This window comes from Lathamus discolor, chromosome 4 (assembly GCF_037157495.1).
Source record: "Lathamus discolor isolate bLatDis1 chromosome 4, bLatDis1.hap1, whole genome shotgun sequence".
In the NCBI taxonomy this organism is placed as follows: domain Eukaryota; kingdom Metazoa; phylum Chordata; class Aves; order Psittaciformes; family Psittacidae; genus Lathamus; species Lathamus discolor.
This window is the reverse complement of record NC_088887.1, coordinates 32,967,644-32,993,868: the sequence shown is the minus strand read 5'-3', so window position 1 is coordinate 32,993,868 and position 26,225 is coordinate 32,967,644. Positions and strand designations below refer to the sequence as shown.

The following is a 26,225-nucleotide window of genomic DNA, read 5'->3' as shown; positions in this document are numbered from 1 at the left end:
AAGGATAATTATTTTTTGTTTACTGAAAGAGAATGACTTAGAAGATACAGCTGGTAGGAGGTGACTGAACTTGTAGCATGCATGCACCGTAGGTTAGTGCTCAACAAAAAGCTGCCAACTGCTTCATCTGAAATGCTGTAATAGGCTGACTAATTCCACAATAGAAAGTAATATTGATAGTCTTAACAACTACCTTGGTGTGAATAATTACATTAATGCTAGGTACTGAATGATGAAAGACATTGTTTAGACAGAGCCTGGGTTGTAAACTGTATCTGAAAATGCAGAGCAATATCTCCGCTATGGCTTCCCTGATTTATCATTGGCTGTTACTCATTTTTTCCTTAAGACTATTTCAAAGCTGTGCTTTTCTACTCACAAGTACGAAGCTCAATAGTTGCTGGATTATTTAGCGTATTTGGTGAGGAAAGTTTAATATCTGGTAACCTGAAGCGTTCAGGGTGCTTGTACTGATAAATTACATTAGCCAGACTGGCACCTTGGCAACTGCTTTTAAAACGTGAGAATAGTGCACAATTCAGAAAAGACCATGAGAATACAAGATGGTACTGATTTCCACCATTTTTGTAACCAAAACCTGTACTGTAAAGCTCTAAAAATCAGAAAGAGCTATAAAAATACAAAGAAAAATTACGAGGGAAAAAGAGAACAGAATATTCAAATTGTATTTTGCATTCAGTGACATGGCAGTACAACTTTGAAATTAACTGTTTTCCTCTTTTATTTTAGACAGAAAAGTTATTGAGGATGAAAAGCCTAGTGAAAAGAAATAAAAAACAAACCCCAAAACACAACTCGTCTAAGTCTTCTCTGCTGCTTCCTTCCATTGCAACTAACATATTATTATCTCCCACATCTACTAAACTCTATTTATTGTTTTTCTCTCTTTGAATCCCTTCATTTATAACAACAGATTCTCTCCATTTTCAGAGCATTCCATTTTGCCATTCCATGGAGTTACCATACATCTTCCACTCCATACAAAGCAGAAACTATGAGTGTAATCAAATGCTAATAATATCCCTTGCCAACAAAGTGATCATCACACTTATTCCGTACTGCTGTGTGCAAGGGTGAGGAGAAAAATTAAATGCTTTCAGTACTTTTAATATTCCTTTCCATAGAAGAAGTTTCTGTAGAATCTGCAACTTGCAGGAAGTCTGATTGCCCTCATCAAAGTGGATCTATTAAAGCTATATAATCCCACAAAGTATATTAGCAAGCATAAATCCAAAGCAGGCTCTCACGTTATCTTCTCATATCAAAGCTAAAAAGCAGAGAGGTTTCAGGTACCAACTGTCCTAGAGGACTCCACAAAACATGTCTCAGTTCTCTTTTCTTCTCTCTTGCCCTTGTTTGTAAGTAAGCTAGCTGGATACAGGAAAGTTATTCTCACCATTTAACAATAAATTTTGTTTTCCTTTTCCAACGTGAGTTGGGTTTGGAGCTATAAAACCCTTCTAGGCTAATGCTTACAGAAATGAAGACCCACCACTCTGTAAGCAGGCTGGGCTGCACTGCGAGCGCAAATTGCTGTATGAGCTGCCTTTCCCCTGTCCTCCCATCTGTGCATACGACTCTGAATTGACTCACAGGGAAAACCAGATAAACCCAAAATCTCTTCACCAATACAGGTGTTTTTTTTTCCTACCTACCCTTCTCCCCCTTGTGCGTTACTGGCAGAGCTTACTTTTCATCATCCAGACACTAACAGAATACTGTCTTCCCCTGAGTTCTCCTGCTATGCAAACTCCCTGCCTGCATTACTCCTGTGGGGAAGCAGCTTCCCACACCTTCTCCCTGGCAACCCTCTCTCCATGCACTGCTTCAAGTTAGCAGGCACAGAGAGCCCAGGAGTCCTAACTAGCGCCCAGATAACCCCACAGCAGGGAGCTTGGCAGAGCCTCAGTCATAGGAAATAATGTGTCCTGGATTTAACTGCATTACAGAGACAGCTTGTACATTCTTTCTCCTCTGCAGTTGCATCTTGTAAAAGGGAAGAAAAACAAATAATCTCCCAAACCAGGAGTGTTACAGCTCAGAGCTGTCTACCTCTTTCCGAAATTGCTGACTCCCAGCTGCCAATGTCAAACCACACTGTATTACAGCAGGGTATCTTCTCTGTACCCCCTTATGAAAACACCAGGCATGTATATGCCACCATTACAAAGTGTCTGTGCTATGATTTCTGATAAGAATTTGAGCACTTAAGTAAAGCAGGATTTGAGGCCACTGCTTGATCCAGACCTAAGTGCTTTGCCAGATTGGAAAGTCCATGCTGCAGAATTGCCAGTCCCCTATTTTATCCACTGATCCTGTCTTTACATAGGAAAATAAGTTGTAAGTGTTCCCTCCTATGGATACAGGCCTGTTCTCCGACTCAAAGTCACTTGACCAGAAGCCAACAGTTTCTTTTTATTACAAGTAGGAAGAGAATGGAACAGAAGGACTGAAGCTTTCTAGTTCTTCTAGTTCCAGAAGGTTGGAACTAGATGACCTTGAGGTCCTTTCCAACCATAACTATTCTATGAAAACAGTGACAGTTTTATGAGAGGAGAATAAATGCTGGTCAAAAAGGTCCTTTAAAATCACTAAATCTGATGCACAGCCTAGTATGGCCCCTGAAATTTCACCGTGAATTTCTTGACTAAACTATGACTTCTCTTAGAGGAGATTCAGGATCACCCTTATTTGCATCAGAGTTCCTAGGATAACACCACAGAAGATCAAAAGTGTTTGGCCTGCCAAAGAAAGGAAGCATTTTGTGAGCAGTGCTGTGCACTGCCTTTCTCCTACCAATGTGGAGATAACATAATACTTTGCTGCCTCCTACAAACATACTTACCAGTGCATCTGGCTGTATTTTTTAGCTCTTATTATTAATTTTGTCTGGACCAAACAGCATGAGCACACTTAAACAGTACCAAGATGATGGGCAGGGTGAGCAAGGAAGCAGTGTTCCTTATAGATTTGACAGAGAAGCTTTACCAGACAAGGCATACTAATGCTAAATATAAAAACAAATAATCAAGGCAATTGGAAGAGAAGGAAGGTTGCCCATTTAGCCACAGCATCCCTGCAATAGGAACGTGTACTTAATTTACATGTGAACAGTATTATAATCTGATTGCCTATGCTTAGGTCATTCACAAAATGCTGAAATCAGTTGTAACTAATAAACATCTATCACAGTCAGCTGTTTTCAATGGCCTGACAGATTTGCTAGCTCAGGCAGTGATAATTAATTCATTAACATGGTGAAGGTGTGAATTGGAGGCAGTCCTGTGGTAGTTTGGGGTGTCGACTCCTTGTACTCAGACTTAAACTGAAGATTAACTTAGAAATGGATTTTCAGCTTCTTTGGTACCTGCAGAAGTAACGCCCAGTGTGGATTGCTATACATTTCCTTGTTCTTTCTGAAGGTCTGTAAGTCACATTCTTTCTGTTTTGGAGGTGATGACTATGCAGCAGCAAGTCTCTTTGTTGCAAATCTCCCATTTACCAAACCTCAAAGAAGGTTGTATGGGACCCTCAGATAAAGCTCTCTTTAAGGTCCCTGTACATACCCAAAAATGAGAAATGTGAGGAGAATAATATATCTTCTTACACAACAGTCCACAGAAATTATGCCATTACCTTTTTTAATCCAACATAACAGAGGTGTCAAGAGAGTGAATATCTTGTTGCATTACTATAATAACCTTATCCAGGCCACCTTCCCACTGTTGTGTATGTGAACAGGCAGATCGTACTTGCTACCTCTGGCACCCTTCAATGCAAGAGAAGAAGTCTAACTAGAGAAAGCAGTGCTTTTTCTACTTCATTGTAGTGCTGCTGATCATTTCAGGTTCCTCCAGGAATGCTGATTTACAAACTCACCACTCTCTCAGGCTTTAGAGAAAAACAGTAGGTCCAGCAAACACATCAGGCAGAAGGAAATGCTTACTCTGCTACTGCTCCCTGTTGCCTGCCTGAGGAAGTATCAGATAAAAATGTCTCTGATACAGCTTCATGCATTGGCCTTCCAGAGCAAAATATCAGTTGCACAAGCTGAAGGGGGAGTAATAGCCCCAAGTAAAGGGTTTAGTCACCATTTCAGAGCTCAGTATCTGGGATGGAAAAAAAAAAATGTGTTTATATACAGATAAGAAAGAGGTTCCTGTGCATATCCCCCACTCATCCTGAATGCACATTTATTGTTTTGTATTCCATGTATCTAAGGTCCTCATTATCCGTTTCACACATGACTCCCACATATTCTGTGGAAATGGAAATAAGTATGCATTTGTTAACAAAAATTAGGTATTGGGATACATGGGAGTTGTGAAAGTAAGAGATGAGCTCAAAATCTTAATCCAGTCTTTATAAAAACTGTAATAATAATTATCATAGAATCATAGAATAGTTAGGGTTGGAAAGGACCTTAAGATCATCAAGTTCCAACCCCCCTCACGTCACACTAAACCGTGTCACCCAAGGCTCTGTCCAATCCGGTCTATTTCTCAAAGTGACAAGGGTAGAGTAAACTGACAGACTTTCTACTTTCCTACCAAAAGGTTGTATCTGAGTAACTCTCAGCCATACTGACCTTTCCACAATTGATATTGCAAAGAACTTTTCTTCTAAAGCTTCTCTTTTAGCACCAACCTAGATGTGCCTGAAATTTACATTGAGACATAGGCTATGAGGCATTTTAATGGCAAATATTCGCTGAACAGATTATGTTTTAAGTAGTCTTCATTAAAATGTTTACATTTGGGCCAAACTGGGTAAATATTTTTAACTAAATACTGGTTTAATTTTTCCTAAGGAGGAAAATATAGCTATTATTTACAAAAAAAAAAGTATCATATCTGTGGGTTAGATTAATAAAGAAAAGCAGGTTGCATTCCCAAGAGAGTTAGTAAGAGTTAAGACCCTTCTTGCCTATTCCTCACCCTTCCTCACTCCCAACACCCATAGTAAGAATCAGGCATAAAGGACAGCCCAAGCTCAAATCCTGTCTTTGCCTTACTCAAAGGCAAATCCAAGACTCCTCACCCTATGTAATGGCCAAGTGTGGGTAGCATTAAAAAAGGAACACGTTTTAAGAATGGCACCTGCCTTTGCTCCTCCCTGCTTTGTGACTCTATGATTTTTCTGAACACTGAGTTATATCCAAGCTATTATTATTTATAGGCAGGCAGAATAATTTGTTGGATCCTGTTTTTAATTGCCAGATATTCTGAAAAAATCTCCCATCCAAATCAATCTGAGGCCATTTTTCATTTTTCTGTTCAGCCGCCAATCTGAAAGCCAGTTGTTTACAAAACCATACTCTGAAGGCAAATGAGGATGCCTGTTTGAAGTGTGAAAAGAACAGATCAGATTGCTTCTGCATACTAGCCATCAGAAGAAAGAACTGCTTTGAAATTTTGATTTTTGCCAAGAAGTCCTTTGCGTCCATCTTGTTCATTTCTGGCTAATTACCACCTTTGCAAAGAATCTACATGGTTAGATCTCCTTGGAAACTAGCAAGGCTAGGGAAAAAAAATTAGTCTAAGACTCTGTATTTGAATTCAGAAATGGTTTTATAGCAGTGACTTAAGGCACTATCACCTCTGATGTCAACTGATCACAGCATTTAGATGAACAACAAAGTTGTTCATCAGGATAGTTGTTCATCCTATCAGGATAGGGATAAAATATCCTTTTTAGCATCTGTCCACTTCTGATGAACCTATTCCCCTGCCCCTTAACCTCGGAGGATGTCAATGACTTCAGAAAGAAAAACATGCATATTATACACCTGAGAGAACATAAGAAGAGAAGTGCTCTACCACGCCATGATAGTGGGAGCACGTAAGCCTGGCGGTCCATTTTCCACCTACTCCCCCACAACCCTACTTCCTGTGTTAGACCTCTTGGAGGGAGCATCCCTGCCCCATCCTTTCAGTGTCTACTCAAAGACCTATTGTCTATGGGCTTGCCAAACCACTTTTGAACTTCCTGATATTGTCCAACTGCATAGCCTCCCAAGCAAGGGCAGCAAGCTTCTGAAGCCACTACCAGCTGTTAAAGGAATACTTTCTTGTAACTCTTTTTAAAACAATCTCCTACTAGTTATGCAAGATCCATAGAACATTGGGATTCTCCATCTCCATCTCCATGCCATTCTTCTTGGCCTTTACCCTCTTTAGACTTAAGAATCCAGGCTTTTTTTTAACCATCTCTTTGTGTGGCAGATGCTGGAACTTCTCCACCCCTTTGGCTGCCTGTCTCTGCTACCTTCTGCAGTTCTTCCATGGCCTCCTGTGGTCCAGGGACCGTGCATGCACACAGTACAATACAATGTTACCTGGTTGTAGAAGGTGGCTCGTTGCCCTGAGAAAAAAAGGAGCTATAACTATCTCATATTATTTTCCCTGTTTGGACACCAAGCAGCCCTTGGGCCTCAGGTCTCAGATAAAGAATATTAAGATTCATTTTGGCCATCCATGGGATGCCAGGGGAGCTATGCAGCTACTCTGTCTTCATAGTTGGCACATCAAGTCCCAAGGTATCCGTTACCAGCTAAGACCCCAGCTGAAACTCAAGGATTTAAGCCAGATTTTGGGCAGCCCACTGAAAGGAATTGCCACATCTTTTTCCTTGTCCTATCATAATTCATCACATCACCATTTGTCCTGGACAAAGAGAAGGAAGCTAAAGCTCAAGCATAAAGGGACTGTTTTGTATCCAGATTTGAAAGCAGTGGAACAAGTGTTCTCTGTAAAACCACAAGTGAATCTCATCCTATGCACAAACTCAAGCAGGTCTGAATACTGCAGACTCTTTCCCATCACTCTCTCAAATACAAATCTGGTCCCTTACCTCTGTTACAGTAGTGTCTCCTTCCTCCTTTCTCACTAGCTGCCTGCACTTCCTTTTTCTGCCAGCTTAAACATACCCATGCAAGTGCCCAGATATTTCACTCTGCCTGCCTACCATTCCCCCACCTCTGACATCCCGGGGTCCTCATTTCTTCCCCATGCACCCATGTCCTCTGATGCTCCAGAATTGACACACACACCAGCATAGCACAAGTAGACTTTTAGGAAAGGCCCTTTAAAGCTTTTGTTGTTTCATTAAAAATGAATCATGTGTATCTCTGCCACTTCATGTGCTCTGATCTGGAAGCCCTTTCTTGAAACTATGCCTGTTGAGAAAGCCGGGGCAGCTACAAAGCCACTAGTCACATCCTTTAGACTAGCCAGGTGGGTCCCCATGGTGCTTGAGCTGCTGAGAGACTTAGGCACCAGGGCAGGCAGCTGAAATCTTGCATCATTCCTGGCAAAGTATTACCCTTCTGCCACTGGCCTCAGCCTCACAAATGGGCTTTGAGTTAGTTTTAAACAGAAGAAAACCAGAAACCTACCCAATACACAAGCTAATTTGTTTGCAAATGTTCCACTCATTTCATGCATGGAAAGCCACTATGAAGCAGCCAAGCTCTATTTTTACCATCTCAGTTTTCCCTTTAATTTTGCTTTTGGATGCACAAGAAGTGTGTTCTTGTTACCAGTCTATTCATGTATCAAAGCTATCCTTTGTGGGCTCAATACTTTTTGTTTACCACATGCGAGCTGTTTTCTCTTTAAAAGGTCAGCTCCTTTACCAGCTGTGTCTTTAAGTGAGTCCAACTATGTACACCTGACTAAAAAAGACATACAATTCACATTTTATTCCAGCATATTTATTGTTTCATGCAGTAGCTCGAACAAGAGCAATCTGGATTTCTGATGTCTATGAGCTAATCACTGAAAGATAGTTCATACCTTTCAGAGAGAGATTTTCTCCCTATGCAAATCAGGAGATACATGAAAAGCAGAACTACTCTTCTCTCTCAAGATTCTAAATGCTATGAAAGCTTTGAATTATTTGTGCTCATGCTGAGCTTTGCTAGCTCCAATAAAGACATATGGGCTCTGCAATCTGAAGGCTAATGTACCATCTAAAAAGTCAATTATTTAAAAAACATAATACCGGTTCAGCCTGTTCTGACAAGATCCATACATACTGTTGAAAGAAAATTTAAATCCAAAGTACTATTTTTTGTATGAAACTCTACATTAAAAATCAAATGTCATGAAGACCTCTTAACACATTTGCAGAAACTGGATGTTGTAACCTAGGCAGGTGTCATAAATCAGAGCTCAACACAGTCAAGTCTTTCTACTCTTTCGGAAAGGTTCTGGTTACCTCTCAAAGTATTTTACTTTTAGAGAGGAAACTGGTGACCTAGTGACTTGTCCATGGGACAATCCTGGTGAATGATGGGTTATTTTCATAGTAGAAAAAAATTCAGAAAAAAGGAAGAGCAAATCGAAAAGACTTTTACATACTTTTTAAGAAAGCAAGAAAAACAAATAAACCCCCTATTGTCACCCAAAATAGACATTACAAAGTCTTTCATATAAGCCCTCAATTTTGAGGTTATTTATCCTTTCAAACAACTTTGTTTCCTAAAGCTAGGTAAAATTTTACTGTGAAAAGGAGTGAAAATTTAAATTCTCAATCTGTTGCTAAAAGCTCCTGGACTTCAATATTTCACAGACAAAATATCCCATTTTTGAAAGTCTGAAATCAAATGTCTTTTCCTTCACAAAGCATTTTGGAAAATCTGTTGGTCAAATTGAATCAAATTTATAAAATGTTTCAGTGGTTACAGTACTTTTGTTGTTACTTATTTCCCTATAGAAAAGGATAATAGCAATTACAGCAATTTCACAGCAATGTCTTTGATTCTTTTTTTCGAACAATTTTATAGACCTATTTGTTATGTAGTTTAAGTGAAATAACATATTAAACGGTAGTTTAGACACCACTGAATTGTTTATTTCAAGACAAAAAGTTGCTATGTGTTGACATGGAAACATTTTTTTGTGGTTTTGACTTCAATTTTTAGTCATGTTGGGTCTCATATTGTTCTTGCCTGAATACATATTTTAACAAGTTCATATGTAGATGGGCATAAAATCCTATATAGCTGATACTTATTGCAGAAAGGTTATATTGTTTTTTCTTTCAAATTCAACAAAGATCAAGAAAAATATCTGGATCGAATGAAACCAGCCACATGTTCTTTCAATCTTTTGTTCCAATTCAACAGAAAATTTTATTGGTGGAAAAAAAAAAAAAAAAGAAGTAGTTGAGTCAGTTTTATTTTCTTGCATTCAATATGCTTTGTACACAAAGCCACAAGCTCTGACTTATACAAACCTGTTGTTGAATGTGGAATTTCTTCTATCAGATATGAGCATTAGGCAGATCCAGCCTGCAGCTGCAGTCTCACTGCCTGGAAATAAAAGCACACAACCCTTCAGGCTCTACATAAAACAGGAGCAAATTTTTTGAAGGTACTTCACAGGGACATTGAATGGAATAGCTATTTGAAAAAGTATTTGACTGTAGCTTTGGGAGCAGCAGCACTCATGAAAAAGAAACATTTCTAGCAGCTCCCTGCTATAGATTCCTTGGCATCTCACAGTGTGGTTAACTCAGTCTGTTTTCACAACACTGGTAGGAATTTAGTGTTTCTGAGACGTCCACACACCATCAAATGCTGCTATGCCTACCTTTCAGAATCTAACTGAAGATCTCAAAGAAATCTAAAAGCCTAAATATCAGCCAAAGTTTCAAAAGTGATTGGGTAGAGGCCAGACAGAGTGATGGATAAAGCACATTTCCTTAGGAAACGTGGCTAAAGTACTATTCTGTACTTACCATTTTCAGGTTATCAAAATACCACAACCTGAAACAAAACATTGATCCAGCTGTAATTGTGGAGGTTTTGAAATATTTATTTTTTCTAAGTGTCTTTTTAAATGTCACTTCTAGCCTTATTTCTCAGGTTTTTTTTTTTTCTCTACAGTTATAGACTGCACAAAGTAAAAATGGGAAGTCAGTAGCAAGAAAGTAGGTCTTTCTATTTCACTGTGACTTTTTTTGGCAGGAAAAGGGGAAGAAGCTAGTGATGGCCTAATTATTTAGCTTAAAGAAAGCAGCCAGAATCCCAGTATCATCTGCAGTAAGAAATGGAAGACGAGTGGGATGGAAAGAACATGGCAGCTGTTCTGATAAACTAAATAATTGTAAGAGAGATAATTGCCTGGTCTCTAAGATGTTGCTATCTTTGAGGAATGTTTGGATGTAAGAGCTTGGTTTTGTATGTTAAGCCAAATGAACAATATCACTCACCTCAAATGAGAGAAAACTGTGTACATCCACCAAGTCACCACTATGACAAACGGGAGCAATCACAGAAATGTGAAACAGCATCTATCAGAACAAAATGTAGTAATTTTTCTTCTCAAAAATGTGTGCAAAAGTTAAAATCCTGACAGATTTTCAGAAGGGAGGAGTGCCTTGCTTTTCTGACATGCATTGCTCAGAAGTAAAAGCCACTGGAATCCTCTAACTGCAAAGAAGTTTTCAAGAAATAAATTTCTATTACAAGGTTAAAAAAAAAATAACACCAAAAAAAAAACACAAAAACTAAAAAAATTGTCCTTGTCTGTTTCAATTTCTCCAGTCTTCTCAGCTCCTTCTGTAGCTTCATGCAACTTTATGCAATAGCAGAAGGAAAACCAATAAATACACTTAGGTGATTTGTGTGACCTGAGGGCAACCTGTTTGGTGTGCAGCTGCATGTAAACTGAGTGGGGAAGAATAATTTAAGGAAGGAATTTTGTGACATTTTTTTCATTCTTCGTTTTACAATTGAGTGGTAGGAGGAATCAGGTATCCGTACTTCAAAGTTGTTCTGTTCTCTGCAGTCGTATTTCTTGATTTAAAAAAAGCAGACATAGCAAGTGATAGTTCTTTCCAGCTTAAACGCCTTGTCTGTACCAGTGGTATTCAAACTGCTCCCCCAAAGCCTTTTGCTTCACAAGAAAACTGCCGATGGGCAAAATCATCTGCAAAGTAACAGTCATGAAGAGAGACGGGCTCCTGCGTGCCTGGGTGTGTGTGTGCTACTTTGCATCATAGTACACACACACACACTACCCAGAGCACCAGTGACAGGTGCTTTCCCCGGTGAGTGACCATCTTGACCTAGGGACAATTTACTTAGTTTAGGTGATGTTTTGCAGAGAAAAAGTAAGGACTCTCAAAGTTATCTCAGATCCCCTAACCTTAAACTGATCAGGTACAAGATCTGTATCAATATATAGCATCTTCTGCTCATTTCTCTAGGGAAGTTGTGTTTGGTGTTCAGGCTTACTCTGTTACATAAGTTATTGGCTTTAGTTGACTGGTACAGCATATTGATTGATTCAAGTCCTTCCTTTCTGACAAAAATATCCTTCTCCATTCTTCTTATGCCTTAAATTTAAGATAGTTCATTGATCAAAGCAAAGCAAGCTGTCAGAGTATCTCAGTGCAATAGTCAAGATGGTTCCAACACCTGTTCAAGGAGCTCTATGAATATTCAGACACAAAGCTGTCTGCAGGTTGTTCAGCAATGCAGGCAAAAATTGTATGTGTCTATCCGAAGAAGATTCAAGTAAAGCCACCCTTACTTCAGAAAGGGGAGCTAAAAAGAACGGGAATAGAGCTGGCATAGGAAACAGCAAGGAGAGAACAAGGCTTGCTTCTTCTGCCAACATGAAAGTGGGAAAACAGGTGGTATCAACTTCTTCTGTGAGGGTCTAGTTCTCTCCTTTCTAGTGACATAACTGGACAGACAGACTTTGACAAGGGCAACAGTTGCCTGCCTTGATCTGTAAACTTTTCACACATTGGAATATGCAACATGCCTATCACCTATCTGACTGCATCTACAATTCTAAATAAAACCAAGCCAGGAACTGGTCTGCATCCTTGAGAGAAAATGGTACAGGATGTCCATACCATGTCACAGAGCACATGGCCCTGAGTCTTGTGTAGACTTTTTCTCTCTTGGTTCTAAGGCATAGTAAGTTTATTGACAGCGGTTTTTTTTTTTTTTTTTTCCACTTCAAATTATCTGAAATAACATAAGGTCTGTGTTGCAGACCACTGTTACACATCACTTGACATGGAGGTGGAATGAGGGCCTGTGGAGAGGTAGGAGGGAGCAAGGTCTGCTGATACATTGGTCAAATGACAGTGAAAGAAGCCAAACCTGATGCAATCTTGTCCATGCTGCCTAATGGGAGCAGAGCCTGGCACATACTGTCCCAAATCATTCCCATGTATTGTCTCAGAACATTAGCTGGCATGATGCAAAGCCAGGACTTGTAGCTTGCTAACATTTAGCAGCACATATTATCAGCACTGGACAGGCCAGCCAAGCTCCTATTTACGCTTCAGCTTCCAGAAAAAAACAGAAGCATTCTCTTGATGTCAGTGACATTACAGGTGCAGAATTAAATGAGTCAGTATTATCTATAAGAAAGGGTCAGCTGATCGGCTAATTTTTGTTTCTAGAGTTTTCAGTTGTTAAAATTTTAATGGGGAAAAAAAAGCAAACAAAAAAACAAACATGTGAAGAAGGACCTGATTCTCTTTATCTCTTCTTGTAAAACTTGAGAATACTCTTTTTCCAAAATAATCAATAAAGGAAATATGTGGAGAAACCAGGATTTAACCAGTCCTCACACAACTGTCCTGGAAGGCTGAGCTGTAAGTCAACAGCTCAGATGAAAAAGAAAAGCTGAAGAGAAGATGAAGTCACACTCTTCTCATAGGTGCATGGGGCAAAGCAAGGAGCAATGGGAACAAGGTGCAGTGATGGAAGTTCCAATAGGATATAAACAAAAAGCCCCAAAAGTTCTTAATGAGAGAGGTATAGCATCTATCAGGGCCCAGACAGGCTGTGGAAACTCCCATCCTTGCTTTGAGCAATGTAATTTAACTCTGAAGTTGGTCCTGTGCTGAGCAGGGAGGTTGTCAAGAGACCTTTAGCGGTCCCTTCCAACCCAAAATATTCTCTGATTTTAAGCAGGTTGAAAATCTATTTATTTTTTATTTCTAGCAGTTAGAGGGTGTAAACCAGTTTAAAACTGATAATACTGAGGTGAGTATATTTCCTTCATGCTGTTTTGTTTTCCTGGTACTTCCCATAGAGATGAAAATCTGAGATCTTGGTAAATATCTGAAGAAATAGTGCAACTGACAAGTAAGGTTTTGCTTAGTACATATGATAGTAACTGGCAGAAATAGCTGGAGTTGAGTAACTGCAAAAAGAAATCTCTCAGGGGCACATCAGACAATGACATGTTACAGCAACTCAGGGAGATGTACATCTGATGCAGAGGCACCAGAAAGCAAGCACGTGGCCAGTATTTGCGGCTATTAAGGCCTGTCAGCACTGTGAATCATTAATGATCCCTATTATCCTTACTACAGCAGTTGTCAGTAGTTTTGCCACATGGAAATACCAGACATGAGCCAAGGTCTAATGTTGCTAGATGTGATGACTCAGGGTGGGACACCTGGGCTGTCTCTGGCACTGACCTTGCTCCATTGCTTGCAGCAGAAGTGACAATATTATGCATTTTCCAAGTGCAAAAAAATGCATCCTTTTTATCTTTCTCAACTTCTCAGAAGAAACACTGCATCTGAGAAGGCTGTTTTCTGCCTTGGTTGTGAATAGGATAAGAATATTATAGCAAAAGACAGGTCTCACTTTTTTCAGAAGAGATATAGTACCTCTGACTTCTTTGTACATTGCTATGAGTAATTGCATGCAAAGTCTCTGATTTTACTGCCAGTATTGCACACTTATTGCAGTCAGGAGTCTTCATTCTGTCTTTCTGGTAGCCCTCCATTATCTAGTCTTCCATTCGTAGGTCATGATTTTCAGTGTAACCACTGCTTCCACCATCATGTTGAACTTAATCTCCATTGTTCAACATTCTCTGGAACTGCATGGAGAATCTATTACTTTCCTTTTTGTAGCTCTTCTAGTTAGTCATACTCAGGCTTTCTTATTCATTACCTGCTTAAGGTGAAAACACCTTTGTTTTTGCCTTTCTGATGAGAAAAAAGTGAGGAGGTGGAGCGTGAAGAAGTAGTGAGCACTAGACAAGGGTGATAGACCATCTGCCATAAGGGATTGGAAGATATTCTTAATTTAACATATAGCTTGTGACAGAGATTACTTGTACAGAGGAATATGATGAGTAAGAACATGGCACAAGTCAAAGTACATGTGCAATATCAGCAATAGCCCATACATATGCTGAGTCTGCTCAAAAGAATAGCATCTAGACTGCACTCAACCGGCTCCCTCCCAAATACTCTGAACATCAATCACAGTCACCACACACATGAGAGAGTGAATGAGTAACACATATGCTGACCTCAAAAACATAGGCTTTCAAGAGAAGCCTTACCTGCTCTGAACCTCTTGAGGTTTTCTGGAATCCAAACCTCCAGCAAATATTATTTATATCTAGACTAATCAGAAGCAAGCAGTGAACTCTCCTTATTCTAGAAATCTATTTTTGATGACAGGCATTTGCACTAGAGATTGCTCTGAATTAACATTGACTCCAAGTAGTCAGATTTCAGGTAATAAACAAGTTTCATAACCCAGTTTGAGACGCTCAGCTTGTAGGAAGACAAAGACTTCGATAATCAACTGTTTCCACATCTTTGTAGGTCCAGAATGTGTAGCCTTTTTACACTGCTCCATATATGTAACAAAGCTGAGGCTCTTTGACTTCCCTGTGCTTCAAACAAAGCTAGGTTTAGCAAAGCAAATGTAAAAATGGCATTCTGGAGCCTTAAGTGGTAAATTCTGTAGCAAAATTGGTTAGAATCCAAGATAAAAACTACAAGGTCAAATGACTGCCAAAAACGGAGTTGTGGATTTTTTTAATTCATGTATCAGCTTCCTTTTCCATCCTTCATAATAAAAGGGCCAAGAATCAGAAATGAATGGATATGTTTGTACTGCATAGAGGCAAAATGTACCCAGGCTAATTTTTTGCAGCTATACAGGATTAAAAACTAAAGAAAAGAATTTAAACAGTAAAACATTGTTTTTATCAAGTTGGGTTAGAAGGCAATGATGAAGCAGGTAGTGTGAAAAAAAGGTATCATTTTTACAGCCTCTTTTCTAATCAGAAACATACTTCAATTTGCATTTCTTTCCTAGTGAAAACTGCTGCTGAAATAAATTTAAATCACACGCATGCTCTCTCTGAAATTATATTTATGATTCTATGGGTGCAAATAAGTAATTTGGCTCTTGAAGAAATTAGCGAAGTCAGTGTTCATTGAACATTTCAACATTTCAAAATGAGGCCTAGATGAGATTCCCAGCCAAGTCAACAGATAATCTTGTATTGACTTCAATGGCACAGGAGCAAATCTTAATTCCTCTTTTTCAGAAGAAAATCTGCATTTTGTGATAATGACTCCTTACAGTTGTTAGCTGGTCAAAAAAGGCTCAATTTTTCTTCTGTAAACAAGAGCCTTTCTCCTCATACCTAGTGGTAATACATGGTGTCTTGCAGTACGGATTACTTGGTCTCACTGACAGTGATACAGGCTGAGTTCATCAAACAGGCAAATCCCCCTCTATTCTAAGGATATCTGCTCCTGTGCCCTCAGTGCTCATCAGACATAAGATTTTACAAATCTTGGAAACAGTGAGTAATACCAGCCAGAGTTCAGGCAAAGCATTTCAGAACCTTCCCATCTGCTTCCTCTCTCCGACTTCTCCTTGCATCACAAGCAAGAAAAGAAACAGAAAGACACACACTTTAAACAGAGTAATAAACAATGCAGAAAATGTCTTGTGCTATGGTGCCTTCTCCTGATGTCAAAGCCTGACAACTTCTTAGAGGCCCCAGGGAACAGAAATAGCCACCTGGTACTGCCAAATATTCCACAGATGAGTTCAGTGTCAGGGAGGCTTGTGATAATAGCAAATGAGAGGTGAATACTGAAGACTGTTCACAAAAGGCAAGCTCGGATCTTACAAATGCAAACATACAAGTAACTAAAAAGTTAGCCTCATCCTATCAGGAAACTGGGGTATGACATTCATGCAGCCAGAAATCACAGTCAAAATGATGTCTGCTTGACTTTTTTATATATGCAATAAAGCCCTTGAGAACAATTTGTAGATTATAATGGGTTTTTTTAATTAATGAATTTTCAGTGAATTTGTATACAAACCACTCACAACTGTGTTACAAGAGATGAAATTAGTCTACTAAAGTACAGCAAAACATTCACTGAACTCTATATCAGTTTCTGCTATGAAAAGGTCAGTTATAAAATGTAATATTCTCTGTTGAAAATCCTAATTATTTTGCAGATCATCCTACAAGTCTAATACAGTATACAATGAAAACAGGCTACGAGTATTTAAATCAGACAAGTTTGCCCTTTAAATACATCCTTTTGCTTTTGTATTTGTACAGTACAATGACAAGATTTCTGAAGCACTACCAAAGTACAAAAAAAATCACACTGTCAATGATAAAATGATTGCATCTGGATTATGATAATATGCTACATTCAGAGTCATGGAAGTCATGAGAGCATCTTCTCTGCATTTCATGGTTTGTTGTTGACACTGGATTCATGTTATTTGACAGACTCTAAATAAAAATATGTGCTTGGAAACACTGGATTGTGCCTGTAAAATACTGTTACTGAATAGAGAAGACCAGGGCCACAACACTGGTTCCATCTTTACTGGCAAATAAAATGTTCCCGTGCGCTGGCACGCAACACCTTGTGTGGTTAAATTCCTAGAAAAGCTCCTGGCATGGTTTTGACCACTGCAGAACTTACTACACTCAATTTCTGGCTACGTTTCAGGTGCTAGCATGGGACTCAGACTATTCCTAATAAGCAGATTGTATGAGACTACTCTGCTTTGAAAAAACAGGTGTTCAATAATACAAGTGTGGGCTGCATCACTCCATTTAGCCTCCATCCTGAAGAATAGGCCTGGACACATTCAATTTGCTAATATAGCCATAGCCAGTACATACTGCTATGATAAACACAAGTGAACTATTCAGGGGCTTATTTAGGAGCACTCCTTTTGATCTGTTGGAAAATAAGTCACTAAAATCTCATACATCATATACGCATTTGCCTAAAAGACTCACTGAAGCAAATACTTTCATCAGAATAGTCTACGTTGGCCTAAATTGGCACGGTATTTCTACCTGACCTGTGTGTTCAAACAAACAAGATGTTTGTTGGGAGAGAGGTAACTGTTCCAAACTAGGGATTTTTTCTTTGGTTTCTTTTTTAATTTTTTTCAGTGCAGGTTAATATTATGTATATATTTTTGTCATGAAGAAAAGCAAAGAGAGTGAAAATAGCTCTCAAGCGAGATAGCTGCTATCCCCTGTTCCTGGAACCATGACAGCCATTATATAACTGAAAAGAAAATTAAATTATATAAACAGCATAAGCTAATTGGTTTTATATCAAGCAAAAATATAATTACTTGAAGTGTTTTGTGGCAAAGGCACTGACAATATGTAGCTGTTCCTCAGCCTTAGTGGCGAACAGGGATCCTGCCATGTGTTTAAAACTTATTCATCAGGCATTTCCATGGAAACACACAGATGCACAATCCTTGGATCACTTATTTCAGAAACTGCTGCTCCCAAGGTTCCCTCTGGAGTGAGAACTCAGACCAGGAGACAGTGATGGGCTGTGACTCTGATCTAGAGACATCCCCATAGAGGTATTTGTTGGGTCTCACAGCAGATAACTTAGGTGAGGAAAAGAGTAAAACAGCATCTTGCATAAAGAGAAAGACTAAAAACTTGACCTTGATTTTCCTTCTCAGAGGCTGCTTCAGAGTTGGGAAATGGCAGCACTGGAAAGAGCCTGAAGAGTTTATGAAATGGTCAGATGCCCTCAGGGACATTAACATGTGCTAGCGAGATGGCGTACTGAGAGAGACTTTGGTTAAATGTGCAGGTTTTGGTTGTCAAAAGCTGCTCTCTTATATACCCAGACGGCAGTCAGCTCTGGTGTGACCTCTCGAGGTTAAGAAAAATCCTTCCAGGTTGGAAGGGGCAGGTCTCAGAAGCCCATTTACAGTGACAGCCCACCACCGTGTGCTGGAGAGCACAACAGCTCCTTGCGCCTGCTACAAAACCTATGGCCACTTGAGAAAATGTGGCCCTTACCTCTCTCTGTGGGTCAGCTCATGTACTGTGAAAGACGGGAAAAGCTGGTTGCGATGCACAAGGGCTTGAAATCAAGACAAAACATTTTGAAAGCATCAGCAAAATTCATTGTATGAATAAAAAGGTGCTTCACTGTTAGCAAGTACTTCTATAGGAAATATATGCTGCATGAAAAGCAGGCTATGCTTGTGTAGCATGTGACTGGTAGGCACCCCTGCATGGGCATGTCCCTTCAGATTTCTCCTAATGCCAGTAATAAAACCAGCACCTGTGTCCCCTCTCAGCCCTGCTATGTTTTTTAGTACACTTTTCTGTTTCTGGTAAGAGATGCTCAGACAGGGAGGTCTAGTATATGGTTGGCTTTAACAGCAAGGTTACAAGTAAGGTATATTCTCAAAGGCAACAGGGGGTGCTTGCACCCTGTCTCTGAGTTTATACCAGGCTCTAGCTGGGAGGGTAAAGTAAAACATTCATAATGTCTTAATGAACCACATTAAACCAGCATTACTAGTCCAACATACAGTCCATTCAGGTCTCAAAAGCCAGAGCCCTCATAGGCTCTTCATAATTATTTGAGGGGTTTATTACTGCGTGATGTGATAGCTCCTGTGGACTGAAATCCCCTTAGGCACAATGGAGAGCTAAGCATAAAGTGTGAAGCCTTAACTTCAAATTTTCTGACTTTGGTTTAAGTCTGCCTCACAAGGTTCCTGCAATGCCTTTTTATAGTGTTGATTTCGTCATACATTATATAGCATTAGTGATAATGCAAGTAGGCACACTGTCACGAACTGGGGTAAGTTCATTCAGAACTGACTGCCTTGTGACACAACTTCCAGCTCTGTCACTACCATCAGCCTGAATAATGCTCTATTTAGAGGCAGCAGCAAACTGAAGAGATGACACAGGATGGAGCACACAGTCTTAAAACACACTACTGTTATCAGGTTTTCATGCTAATGTTAATAGAGAGTCAGGCCAGAACCTTTCTTGTAACACAGAAAGCTTGGCTGTCAATGGAGCAAGCCAAGAAAAACAACCAGTCTTCAACACTTTCTTTTTTCCTGGGTATTTCAGTCATCCCTAAAACTTTACAAGGGTCCGTGATCTTTCTCCACAGGGATGAGCCTGCACATCTTCAAAAAGCTACAGGTGCTATGATACTTCACAGACAATCTGCTATGTAGCACAGATCTCTAAGAGTCAGAGACTAAAATGTTCTTCAGGCTATACTGACCCACCAAAAGCACTCCTTGTGTAACCCTCTGGACAAGAGCTCAGGCTTCCTCTGAGCTCCTCCATGCAAAAGCGTTTGCCTCTACTGCCCAGGGCAGTGCCAGGTGGACACACTCGAGCCTCTCCAGTGCCAGAGACAGGACTGCTGTGTCAAGCAGGAGCTTTGTTGGCTTTATGCCTCCATTTCCCAGCCAGGCAAGAGGTACTCAGAGGCAACCAGCTCTCAGGGAAATTAAGTACTTCCCAAACAAAGCTGCTTGCTCCCAGCTCTCTGCTTGGAGGTCGCTACTCACAGCACCAACACCACACAGGTCAAAGCCCTGAGTGTTCAGGAGGAGCATCTCCACAAACCGATGGTACGACATCATATCAGTGCCGCTATATTCAGAGTCAAGCATCTAGGTGGAACCAGCAGATGATTTTTCCCTTCATAGCCTGGTGGCAGAAGCACTTAGCCAGAAAGGAAAAAATTAGGAGTTCAGGAGCTGAAATTCCTGCTGGAGTAAGTCCCAGAGAGCAGAAGGTTTTCCAGTAAAAGGCAACAGTTACTCCAGACCTCCCCATGTCCTCAGCTTCATGCAAAACACATTTGATTAAACCGCTCTCTACCCCAGTATGCTCTTTTTTTCTTGCACATAAAGATAATGAAGCTATTTATCTCAAAATGCTGGGAAACTAAAGTTAAAAAGAAAAGCAGTTACAGGCATTTGGGGGTTTAAAATACTTGTAAAGACACGGAGAAATGCTGTTTAGGCCCACACAGTTAGAGAAAAAGGTACATTTGAATCAAAGGCCACAGGCACACTGAATTAAAATGAAATCATGTTATGAAATACTCTGTGTTTTACATTGCTGGGAGAAGGACACACAATTCCCTATCTCAGTATCAGCGAGACATTGATTTTCTATGGAAATGTGCTTGAATTGCTCTTGGTATATATCACTTTGTAGCCTGCCTTTGCTTCAACAAGAGTAGGATTGTTCTTTCTTAAAACTGATGTTTCTTGGGGTTTTTTATAAACTTCTTACACTTATTTTATATTTGCCCCATAGCAATGCAATTGATAGAAAAAACAGCTCAACAATTGTTCATTTTCTCTGCTCATCTCGTTGGCTAAAGCCTCCAAGTGAATCCATTTCCTCATTTATATCTGCTGTCTCCCAGAAGATCTTACTTAATGCATAAGAAATCTCATATATTACACTGTTAAGGGGGGTGAGGGGAAGAAAGATGTGCTTAAACACATCTTGCAGAATTTAAATATGGGTGTAGAAAGGATGACCTAATAGATAGCAAATGAGACCTTTCCTTCATAGTATTTCTATTTAGCAATAAATTGAGGATGCTTGGCATCATTTGGCTTTTTGTGCATTTAATAGGTGAGCAAAGAATGAGGATAATAATTTTATTGATTACTAGCAAATTACCAGCAAATGCCGGTACTACCGAAAGAAGCTGTGTATTGACCTAGAGAAATAATAAGAAAAATAACGCCTGCCTTTTTCTTGTTTGTTTTTCATGGCAGCTAACGTACTGGAAGAAGACTCAATGGAGCAGGACATAGAGAGCCCTGTTGCTATTCATCAGCCAAAGTTGCCCAAACAAGCTAGAGAGGATCTGCCAAAAAATATAAGCAAAGATTGTGCCAAGAGAAAAATCCAGAGGTATGTTAGGAAAGATGGGAAATGCAACGTCCACCATGGGAATGTCAGAGAGACTTATCGTTACTTGACTGACATCTTCACTACCTTAGTCGATCTCAAGTGGAGGTTCAACCTGTTGATTTTTGTCATGGTTTACACTGTGACCTGGCTCTTCTTTGGAATGATATGGTGGCTAATTGCCTACATGCGAGGAGATATGGATCATATAGGGGACAGCACGTGGACCCCATGCGTCAGCAACCTCAATGGGTTTGTCTCAGCCTTTTTATTCTCAATCGAGACAGAAACCACCATTGGGTATGGTTACCGGGTCATCACGGACAAGTGTCCCGAGGGAATTATTCTGCTTTTAGTGCAGTCTGTTTTAGGTTCTATCGTCAACGCTTTCATGGTTGGCTGCATGTTTGTGAAAATATCCCAACCCAAGAAGAGGGCAGAAACCTTGGTTTTTTCTACAAACGCAGTTATTTCCATGCGGGATGGAAAGCTGTGTCTGATGTTCCGAGTAGGAGACCTTAGGAATTCACACATTGTAGAGGCATCAATACGAGCCAAGTTGATCAAATCCAAACAGACAAAGGAGGGGGAATTTATACCACTCAACCAGACAGATATCAACGTAGGTTATTACACAGGGGATGATCGTCTCTTTTTGGTTTCACCACTGATCATCAGCCATGAAATTAACCAGCAGAGTCCTTTCTGGGAGATTTCCAAAGCCCAGTTGCCCAAAGAGGAGCTAGAAATTGTTGTAATCCTAGAAGGAATGGTGGAGGCAACAGGTAACATTTCTTATACTTTGTATAAGGTAAATGCTTTAATTTTAGAAAGGAAAACAGTGGTTGTGCTTCACTTTAAAAGAATCACTTCAACAGTCATTACTTTTGAAAAAAAGCATCAGTTATCTGGTTAGCTTCAAAATTAAAAGCATGCCCAGTTTAATTGTCTGTTCCATCTTGCCTAACGGAATTAGTGTTTTTTCTGCTCTGTTTGGAAAATGGGGTAGCCTTTCTCATTTTCCAAATTTTTCACAGCATGTCACCCAGTTATTCTACTCAGGAGCAACCCAACTACTAGGACCTTATGGGATAAAATGGTTTAGGAAACAAAATCAATACAAATCTCTGGTTTTTGGAAGCACCATAGTTCCTGCTGCTTTCGATCACCCATGGGTAACTGCAGAATAACTGCCTGCCATGTGAAATTCCTAGCCTGTTTGGATCCTGTAGGAAGTGATAATGTGTTCAGTTTTCTCTTTCTGCTTGCTTGTTTGCTTGGTTTTGTTTTAACTTGTAACATGGGGCTTATTCCACGTTAGTTCACAGAAGATCTGCTGGTTTCGTGTTTCACTGAGGCACCCTTGACACTGCAGAAGTTTACAGAACACTTCAAGCTGATAAAAACAGATATGGCATGTTATGTCAGCAGAGACTTGTTGGAAGGCTATTTGGTCATTACCTAAAATTATACAGCAGAACGTCAGATATCACTTGATGCAGAAAAAACAATGCCTGGAATTCACAACAAAGGGACTAGTAATGTTTCTGCTCTGCATTAAAGCCAGAATATAGTGGGAGTATATGTTCTCTAAGGCTGCTGTATTTCCCGCAGTGAGAATGCTAATATTCTTGTTCTAGGAGGTATTTTTTTTCCTGTTAATGACAGCATCAATCTCTGAAGTGAGTAAATGTAATCAATAAAAGGGAATGGTGATCAGAAAGTGAAGAAAAGATATGCCTGGGGAGGAAGAAACACTGAGTATAGGAATAGAAGAACGAGATTTTCCATTTTTCACCACTACTGTAGCAAAATCTAGGGAAGTTTGAGGATGTGGATTACACATCTCTGACAGAGGTACAACCTTTCTAACCCTGACTCATGTTTTGCAACTGGAGCCGGGAAATAAAGAGCAGTCTTTTACTAGAAACATGTGTGTGTGTTTCACACATCTATTATGTGGTGTCAGAAGAAAACTGTATTTGTCACCATATAATAAACGTGTGAGACAAAAATGGAGCAAAAAAAAATTTGAAAGGAACTTGGCAGAGAATCTGAAGTGGTAAATGCAAGGCTTCCAGATTTTGCAGGAAGTAGGTGATACTGGAGAGAAATCAAGATGAAATTGGTGTTTCTGGTACTCACTGTAGGCACAAGATTTCAAACATCTGCATCACCTTTGAGTGAGACAATGAGGAAATTGCTGTTTGTTAGCAACTGCAACCACTTGAAATTTCTGAATTGCAACTAAATGAACCTGACATCACACAGAGTGGTGGGTATTTTCATGTTTACTGAACTCCATCTTTTCTAGAAATGAGTGGCAAGTAGTAGAAGAATTAAAAAATCTCACAGAAAATACCTATGTGATCAAAAGACAGTATACTTCTGCAGTGCATCAAATGTAGCTTAGCTGTTTTAAGCCTCATTCCTCTTTATTGTTTAGTCCTTCCTTCCTTACTCCATTTTCACCCCTGCACACTCACAGGGCTCTCTGAGCTCTCCTTAGCTGCTCTGATACTCAACACGTTTTTCACTTGGTCATTATCATCTTTCACCAGAGGGGGCTACCTCTCAGACTGCTTGGTCTGGCAAAATTTAAGTTACAACACTAGAAGAGTCCATATTAACAAAGAAACTGGATGCAGTGATTTGAAAGCCCACTGAAGCCATCTGGGACTAAGGTGTTACCCTGGCACTGGATAGGTAGCTTCATTTACCATTTTAAGCTTCTCCGTTTTGTCCTGTTTGGGTTGGCTCTCCAGCTGCATGCAATATGAGTGAGGGCATCAAATAATGCCACTTAACTATGGCATCAGAAAGATTACTGTCAATTACCAGGACAATTTCTAAAGCATGTTTGTGTAAGTAGCCACTTGTTCTGTGCTTTGCCCACATGCATTGGTTTATTTTTGTTGAAGGTGCAATCAGACCCACTTTCCACCAATTACAGGTATTTTCCCTCTTTGAATTTACAACCACATATATATATATATATATATAATTTCAGTTACAATCTGGAAAATGCTGAAAGCAAACTTAGGCCATCATACATTCAAATTTCCTTCCTATACCCTATGTAGAGTGAGAGCAGCAAAAGCAGTTGCTTAGAGCAGCAATCTCCAACTCTGGAGAGCAAATGGTACACTACCCATCATACATGCCAATACTGGTCCAAGTCATGGCATACAAAAATATTAAACCTGAGGCTAAGAAATTGTGACCTCAGCTATAGCAATATCACTGTTCAGCACCACTGCTCATGGGTCAAAACCAGATGGGAATCAGTAACTTATGCTATTCATCAGGAAAACAACTCCCAGGTTTGACCAGTGAAAACAATCCTTTCTTTATTTTCACATTTTCCCCACTCTGACAATATTTATGCCTTTAATGAGAAGTAATACAGTGAAAAATGCTAAGTATAAACATTTGCTATTCTTTTTCCTGTTTATTGATGTTATTCTGCTTAAACTTTTACTGAGCAGATGACATAATTTTATACATATATTATGCTTTCTACCTCAAGGGCTCCAAAATCATATCTACCTGTAGTATGAAACACTGCCGTTTATGTAGTATCAATGCAGTGAACTCTGCATTGCATGTTAGAACAGTAAAATAAGAATAATGCATTTTATTAAAGTTTAAATAACTAACCATTAAATTCAGCAGAAAAATCAGGTCAAGAACCCCCTAATTCTCCTTTGAAACATTACAACATCTTTCTGAGATGCAAAAGAAGTACGTATGTCTTCGCCAAAGCGGATAAGCAAAATATGAGCCTAGAAAGTATGACTACACTTTGACTATTCACATTCATTCTGCTATGAAGATTACTTTGAGGACAGAATTTTCAACAAAGCACTTTCGAAGTCAACTTGACTATTTCATACAGCATCAGCAAAAACTCAGATTAAGACTGGTTTTTAAAAATGTTCATTATGAATGCTTCCAATATGCAATTTTCTGTATTTATTTACAATGACATTCAAAAATATCCCCTTGAGTTCAAAGGATAACAGTCTCGCAAGGATTTACTCGTGTGGTTTTCCTGATACTGATGCACATCTCTCAAGTGTCCAAAACACCCAGTCATGGTGTGAAGTATGTTAGGCTGCCATGAAGCAACCAATGAGCCTTCATGAATGGGTGGCAAGAGTCTAGCCAGATGTCACCATATCTGAAGGACACATCAGTTATTTCCACATTTTGTAGCCTTCATTCCTTTTCCTACCATACTAACAACAGGTAGGAGTGCCAGTGCAACGCAAGGATTTATACTAACTCTGCGAAAAGTAGAGCAACACTCACCTTCAACCAGGAAGCCATTTCTGAGGCACTTATGCTTCTTTGAGTGTCAGACTACATCTGTGGCACAAACAGAATAGCCCCATACCAGCAAAAGCTCTGGTCCCACGCTCAGCACTAAAAAGCAGGCTTCTGGCACCCCTCCACTCCTTAGGTGAGAGCTGTAACAAATGCAAAAAGAACTAACTGGAAAGAACATGACTAACGCACTGACCTCAGTTGAATAGTGTTTGATATTTGCCACTCAAAACAGTTGGCTTATTTTAAAGTTATGGAGACCACTTAAGAGATTTGTTAGAGAGCAGTTAAGAGAGTTGTTAGCATATCCACATTTATAATAGTGGAATTTGAGAAAATGCTGATTTTTGGTTTTTCTCCTTGGACCAACAAAGAAGCTTAGGCTCAAAGATCCAGAACCCTGCCTCCCTAAACAGCAGGCACAAAAGCTTGAATGTGAAGAACTTACTTGTTTTGAGCTATAAACAAAAATCTACAAGTAAGAAATTTTTATTTTAACTTAATAACCTCTTTTTAATGAAAGGCTTGAAATTTTTAAACCTTTTTCACTACTGAAATCTGTTTTTAAGGGAGTTCCTATCATCATAAGCAAACTAGTCATTATAAAAAATTATACAAGACTTCCAAAATTATAACTCCAATACAGGAAAGAAATTGAGACCAAGAAAAGGTAAGTCTTTTAAATCTGGGAAGACCAGATGGGAAAGTGAGGTACGTTACAATATCTGGAGAACCTGAGAAAGAAACTGAGAAATTCAGAGAGAGGGATTTACAAAAGAAAAAAGGAGAAGTATCTTGAATAGCCCATTGCCTTGTTAGTAACGTCGTTCCTGAATCATAAGCAGCCTGATT

General features: G+C 39.5%; 1 protein-coding gene across 3 annotated transcripts in view; it reads left to right on the top strand.

Annotated features, from left to right (window-relative positions):
* KCNJ6 (potassium inwardly rectifying channel subfamily J member 6) overlaps positions 1-26,225 on the top strand; it is a 169,295-nt gene that overhangs the window by 107,279 nt on the left and 35,791 nt on the right. For all 3 annotated transcript variants that reach the window (XM_065676951.1, XM_065676949.1, XM_065676950.1), the window contains one exon: positions 20,909-21,829. In XM_065676951.1, coding sequence (XP_065533023.1) covers positions 20,932-21,829 — 898 coding nt within the window. In that variant the 5' untranslated portion in view covers positions 20,909-20,931. The remainder of the gene's footprint in view (positions 1-20,908; positions 21,830-26,225) is intronic.